At 41.8% G+C, this 7,353-nt stretch overlaps 1 protein-coding gene across 1 annotated transcript in view; it reads left to right on the top strand.

Annotated features, from left to right (window-relative positions):
• Window positions 1–734: 734 nt before the first annotated feature.
• Window positions 735–7,353, top strand: part of LOC149457504 (putative ATP-dependent RNA helicase DDX47) — a 59,039-nt gene continuing 52,420 nt past the window's right edge. The window contains exon 1 of the mRNA XM_089683608.1: window positions 735–845. Coding sequence (XP_089539734.1) covers window positions 786–845 — 60 coding nt within the window. The 5' untranslated portion in view covers window positions 735–785. The remainder of the gene's footprint in view (window positions 846–7,353) is intronic.

Below are 7,353 nucleotides of genomic sequence, written 5' to 3'. Positions count from 1 at the left end.
GTTTTTTTTTCAAAATTTTCTGTCTTTTTTGTTAATTTAGCAAAAAATAAAAACCCCAGCGATGATTAAATACCACCAAAAGAAAGCTCTAGTTGTGTGAAGAAAATGATAAAATTTTAGTTTGGGTACAATGTTGTATGACTGTGCAATTGTCATTCAAAGTGTGAGAGCGCTGAAACTTGAAAAATGGCCTGGGCAGGCAGGTGTAAAATTGCACGGTATTGAATTGGTTAAATTGCAACTTGCATTTGAGATGCATTTCCAAGAAATGCAGCAAAGCGCAAGTTTTTTTGCTGCACGTTCAGAAATTCACAGATATTCATTCATGAAACACCAGTCATGGTTAGCAGATGTTTGCCACTTAACAAAACGTTCTCAAATACGCCAAAACGCACAACTCTCCACAACTGGGTAACTTCTTAAGCTACTTTGGGGCGTTTTTTACATGCTCACATCCTCTGGAGGGCAAGTATTTAAATATATTACACGCTTAATAGTCTCATTACTGCTTTGTACTGAGCAGCAATCACAATTCTTTGCGACCAAACCAAAAGCAGTTTAAACTATCCTGAATTCCACTCTTTATAGTCAAGCTCGGCACGAACCGCACAGGAATATTACCCTATAACAGCAACAAATCGTGCAAACTGTTCTGTCACTGCGTAGCTGCGAATACTCTCATACAAAGAAAACCCCTCACAGTTGGCGCCCTTAGGACCAATCGCATGTGACAATATCCTACCACGTGACGACTCATCATACCTTACGTCCGCTTTATAGGAAACATGGCTGCCCACGTGAATGCAGAGGAAGCAAGTGAAGATATGAAAACTTTTCGGCAGCTGGTAAGAGAGGTGTTTCGTTAAGTATGGGTTTAAGCATGTCTGCTTCTAGTTTCTTTTCAGTGTAAGCTGTATCCAATTGTCTAGCTGTGATGTGTGGATAACATGATATTGCAGAATATGTGGGGATGGGTTTCTTTTCGTCTCCAGTTTTTTTACAGGCCATGACTTTTTAGTCATGATGTGAAACTTAAGTGAATTTTTTTACTCAGATAACGTTTATTTAATGTTAGCAAATGCGTACCTATTTGTTAATTGCAGAAGAGCAGACCTGCTCATTGGTGAGTTCAGAAGTGTGCGTTGCTGCATGGGAAGTATTGAAATCGGCATATCTGTGCAGTAGAGGAAATGGTCGTTACTGAATTGACTGCAAGTAAGCCCTCTCCTTTCTGTAAACAGCTGCTGAGAACTTCTGTGTCATGCTGTTTCATGCTAATTTGGTGTAGAAGTTATGGTGCTGGGTGCCAAATAACATGAGATACCAAAACTATACAGGCAGTGCCGTGTATCAGTACGCCACTCGCTTCTTATGCTTTTAGACACTGTTGCCCATTCTATCAGTCACCATTACAATGGAAAATCTCAACAGTGAATTTGTCTGCTAGATACTTGTTTGACTGGTACAGAATACATTAGTTTTTGGAATAGTGTTTTAGTGGGAGGGGGAAGTACTAAACTGCATATTGGGATGATTAGATTATAGGCTGCAATGCTCAACACTCTCACTAGGTGTCAGTATATTTTTACACACATGGTAATGATTTTGTTAGTCAAAATATTATTTATTATTATACAGTATATAGCGCTAAAAGGTTTGATCAGCGCTGTACATTATATTGGGACAGAACATGAGACAATACAGAAACAATACACGAGTGGTTTGAGGGCCCTGCTCTTTCGAGTTTACAATCTAGGAGGGAGGGGATAGTGGTACGTGGGGGATGGAGTGGTAGGAGGAGTGGAGGAGATCTGCTGTTAGGTGAGGGTGGGGTAGGCTTCCCTGAAGAGATGGGTTTTCAGGGTGCACCTAAAGGTGAGGAGAGTAGGTGACAGTCTGATGGATTGGGGTAGTGAGTTCCAGAGGATGGGGGAAGTCCTGCAGTTGGGTGTGGGAGGTGGAGACCAGGGAGCTAGAAAGCAGGAGATCTTGTGAGGAGCGAAGATTACGGGTATGGTGGTATTTGGGTATCAGGTCGGTGAGGTAGTTTGGGGCAGCATTATGAATGGCTTTGTATGTCTTTGTTAGTAGTTTGAATGTAATGCGTTGGGCAATCGGGAGCCAGTGGAAGGAATGACAGGGGGGTGGCAGAAGCGGAGCGGTTGGTAAGGTGGATGAGTCTGGCCGCTGAGTTCAGGATAGACTGAAGCGGGGATAGTCTGTGATGAGGTAGGCCGGTGAGAAGGGAGTTGCAGTAGTCCAGACGTGAGATAAGGGAGTGAACGAGTTGTTTCGTAGTGTCTGGGGTTAGAAACGAACGTATTTTGGAGATGTTGCGGAGGTGGAGCCTGCATGAGTTTGCCAACGATTGGACATGGGGTTGGAAGGACAGGTTTGAGTCTAGAGTGACACCTAGGACTTTGGCTTGTGGGGTGGGACTGATGATCAGGAGCTCGGTTTTGGAAAGGTTCAATTTGAGGAAATGGAGCAACATCCAGTCTGATATGTCGTTCAGTAGGTGGGTGATACGGGCGGAGACTGAAGGGGTGAGGCAAGGGGTGGAGAGGTAAATTTGCATGTCATCGGCGTAGAGGTGATAGTTTGAAGCTGTGGGAGTGTATCAGTTTGCCTAGGGAGGAGGGATAGATGGAGAAGTGAAGGGGCCCGAGGACCGAGCCTTGGGGGACCCCAACAGAGAGGGGGAGGTGGTAGCATTATAGGGAACGCTGAAGGAGCGTTGGGATAGATAGGAGGAGAGAGCAGAGTCTCTGATGCCAAGGGAATGTAGTTTAAGAAGGAGGGGGTGGTCGACTGTGTTTAAAGGTCGAGGAGTAAGAGGACTGAGTAGTGGCCATTAGCTTTGGCAGTTAGCAGGATTTTGAGTAGGGCGGTTTCGGTGGAGTGTTGGGGACGGAAGCCAGACTGTAGTGGATCGAGGAGGTTGTTGTCAGTGAGGTGGGCGCTTAGGCGATTGTAGACTAAGCGCTCAAGGAGCTTGGAAGTAAATGGCAGCAGGGAGATGGGTCTAAGGTCGTTCAGGTCGGTGGGGTCCAGGGAGGGTTTTTTGAGTATGGGGGTGATGTGCGCGTGCTTTAGGGGGGAGGGGAATGCGCTAGTAGAGAGGGAGAGATTGAAGATGTGGGTGAGGGAGCGTAGGATAGAGGAGGAGGGTGACTGGAGGAGTTGTGTGGGGAGAGGGTCAAGGGGGCAAGTGGTGAGGCGGGCTTCTGAGAAGACCTTAGTGACCTCCTCAGTGGTAGCAAGGCTGAAGGAGCGGAATGTTGGGGAGGTTATAGTGTGCGGGACGTTAGGTGTGGTGGGGGGTAGGGCGGTTGCGAGGTCAGAGGAGGGAAGAGTTGGTCGGGTTATGGTGGGAGGGAGGCTAGATGGGGAGGTAGGTTGAGCATTGGCGATGTCCTTACGGATCGCGTCGATCTTATTTTGGAAGTGATTGGCAATCTCGTGGGCGGTGAAAGAGGTACTGGGGGGGGGGGGGGGAGTAGGGAGTTGAAAGTGGAGAAGAGCCGGTGAGGACAGGTGGAGAGGTTGTTGATGAGGGTTTCGAAGTAGGCTTGTTTGGTGGCGTGGAGGGAGGAGGAGTAGGTGAGGAAGGCGGATTTGTAGAGGGAGAAAGCTCGAGGGGATCTGGTTTTATGCCATAATCGCTCCTGCGCATGACTGCGTCGTTTAAGATTTTTAGTGTGGTCGTTCTGCCAGGGTTGAAGCGGTCGGGGTCTAATGCTACGTGTGGTTAAGGGTGCTAAGGAATCATATGTTTTTCTTTTTTGCAGTGCTTGATACTATGTTGCAAGTAGTGGCTAATGTTTAACTCTTCACTTACTGAAGTATGTGCAGCTGTAAATTATACAGAAATAATGGAAACATTACTCAATATTTTAATAGGAATTGATTTACTGATTTCATACAGTACATATATGTGTAAAGCACTACATTTTTGAACAGTTGTGTATTTACTTTTTTTTAGGAACCTAGCAAATATTTAACCACTTGCCTTCCTGGGCAGGCCATTTTTTTGCATTACAGCACTGTTACTTTAATTGGCAATTGCGTGGTCATGCAACGTTGCACCAAAATAAAATTTATGCCCCCCCCAAATTGAGCTTTCTTTTTGTGGTATTTGATTGCCTGTGCATTTTTAATTTTTTCTTTTTTTTTCTTTTTAATCTTTGTGCTGTATTAAGAAAAAAAAAAGCAAAAAATCAAATTTTGTCATAAATTTACGCCAAAATGTATTCTGCTACATGTCTGCTTAAAAAAAATGCCCTATACATGTTTATTTGGTTCATGCGAAAATTACAGCGTTTACAAATGTCGGTGTATATATACTGGGATTTTTTTTTTTTTTTTTTTTACTAGTACTGATTTATAGCGGAACTAAGGCATTCTGACACTGGGGGGGAACTGACGTCGTATCACAGACATCCCCCAGTGACCCCAATACAGTGATCAGTGCTTAAGAAAAAAAGCACTGACACTGTACTAATAGCACTAGGAAGGAAGGGGTTAACGTGAGAGGTGGTCAAAGGGTTAACTGTGCGCTGGGTGTGTTTTACTATGGGGCGGTGTCTGTGTGCTTCACTGTAAGCACACTGTTTTGGATGGCTGTGTTGTGCCCGAGCTGACAAGGAGGAGATCTGTAGTAAACAAAACAGTTCTTCCCATTGGAGATCCTTGGTAATCACTGTCCAGGACCTGGGGATTGGCTACCCGGAAATGCAAAATCATGTATATAAATGTGATTTTGCGCACTCGTGCCACCCTGTAGCAGTATTTCTGCTATTGGGCAGTCGGGAAGTGGTTAAAAAATGAAGATTAAAAATTAATGCATTTCTGATAACAATGTGGTAATATTGACCTGCATGGGGATTATGGCTGGAATATAATGGTTACACATCCCATACAAATTAAATTTCACCTTTTTTAGATAAAAATTAGTAAAATTCCTTTTCTATATGAGGATAATGGCGGGAATATCATGGTAAATCTTAACCTATTTCGGCTAAGCAAATGCATATAATTATTTTTCTACGTGGGGATTATGGCTGTATTGTGAATATGTATGGTAAGAACCATATTTATGTATGGTAAGGACCATATTTTAGTTCTGAAAAATTATGGGCATAATTCTTTTTCTACATTGGGATTATGGGTGGAATATCATGATAAACATGCCTAGGAACACATTTGACCTCTCTTTGATAAGAACATGACAATAGCTATTTTTCTACATGGGGATTATGGGTGGATCATTGTGGATACACATGCCAAGGACTGTATTTGACCTATTTTTGAAATAATTATAGGTATAGTTATTTTTTACATGGAGATTAAGGGTGGAATATCATAGTTATACCTAGGAACACATTTGATGTTGTTTTGATAAGAATAGGAGAATTAGCTATTTTTCTACAAGGGTATTTTGTGTGTATTATTGCAGATACCATAGAACCATAATTGACCTATTTCTGAAAGGATTATGGGCATAATTATTTTTCTGCATGGGGGTTATTGGTGGGATATCATGGCTAAACATGCCTAGGAACATATTTTGACTTGTTTCTGATAAGAATATGAGAGTATGGTAGCTATTTTTCTACATGGGGATAATGGGTTGATTGTGTATGCACATGGCAAGGAATATATTTGACCTTTTTCTAATAAGAATATGAGAATACTTCTTTTTCTTCAATGGGATTATGGGTGGAATATTGTGTATACACATGGCAAGGACCATATTTGACCTATTTCTGAATGATTATGGGTATTATTTCTATACATGGGGATTATGGGTGGAATGTAATAGTTAAACATGCCTAGGAACACATTTGACTTTTTCTGATAAAATGAGAATAGCTATCTTTCTACATCGGGATTATGGGTGAATTATTGTGGATACACATGCCAAGGAACAGATTTGACCTGTTTCTGATAACAATCTGTGTATAGTGTTTCTTTACATGGGGGGGGGGGGGGATTGTGGGTAGATTATCATGGTTAAACGTGCCTAGAAGCACTTTTTTTTTTTTTTTCTTTTTTATAAATATTTATTAGTTTTCAATCCATATACAAGTCATTTCAACATATCTATTAAAATATTTATCAAAAACATATTTTCTCCTTATAAAATGTATTCCTATATATGACTTTCTTTTCATACCAACCCCCCCCCCCCCCCTCCTTCTCCCCTTCCCCTCCCTTCCCTCCCTCACCTTCCCACGCTCTATATTCTCTCTTCTCTCATTTACTCCATATTATTCTGTTATTCCTAAATCCAATTCTAAACCGACTACCCGGGACCTTATCTCTTCACCTTTTTCGCCATTTCTTTATATTCTCCCCATCCTTTCCATTTTTTATTGTACATCTCCAGCTTATCCTCGTGCGTATAATACAATCTTTCTGTCCCAGAAATCTGGTTTACTCTACCCACCCAGTCTTCCTCAGTTGGCACCTCTTTTCTTCCAGTACCTGGGTATCAAGCTCTTTGCTGCGGTTAAGTAATACCATATCCCTGACCTTTTATATACTTTCACTGGGAGTTCTGAGATATGGAGGAGGCATAATTCTGGGTCTAATCCTATATTGATTTTAGTAATCTTCCCTATCAAGTAAACTATCCTTTGCCAGAACACCTGTATTTCTGGACACTCCCACCACATATGATACCACGTGCCCACCTCTCCACAATCTCTCCAACACATCTGTGAAATTTCCGTATTCATCTTGTGCTCCAGGTAAGGGGTAATGTGCCATCTATTCAAACACTTATAATTTATTTCCACTTCTCTCATACTAATATTTTCGTGAATTAATGTGAACATCTTCTCCTCCTCCTCTGTTTCTTCCCATACCTCTTTCCCATTTCTCTATGTGCATTAATTTTGTGTCTGTGTCAAGTTCCATTAATATCTTGTGTATTTTTGCCGTTCCGTGTCTACCATTTCCCCGTAACTCAAAAAGTCTCTCGAATGGATTCCAGTCTTTTCTAGTTCTTATAGGTTTTGGAAGGCTTTCAAAAAAGTTCTTCAGTTGGTAATATCTTAATCTATCCATCTTATTAAAGACTTCACCCTTTCTTTCCTCCATATCCTTATATGACCCAATTTCCTCTCCTACCATTATATCTCTCAATTGCGCCTCCTGTTTTATAATCCATTTCCCTGCTATGCTATCTTTACCTGGGATGAAATATTTTGTGTTCCTAAGTGGTATTAGTTGTGAATTAAAAACCCACCCCTTTTGTCTATGTAATAAATCCCATTCTTTTAAAACAATAAGAGTGTATGTGCTTGTGCTCTCCTCTAATTCTCTGTATTGTGCAGGCACCCAGAT

This window comes from Staurois parvus, unplaced genomic scaffold (assembly GCF_062004578.1).
Source record: "Staurois parvus isolate SC_StPar_1 unplaced genomic scaffold, SC_StPar_1.0 ptg000316l, whole genome shotgun sequence".
Lineage (NCBI taxonomy): Eukaryota > Metazoa > Chordata > Amphibia > Anura > Ranidae > Staurois > Staurois parvus.
This window is presented reverse-complemented; position numbering and strand designations above follow the sequence as displayed.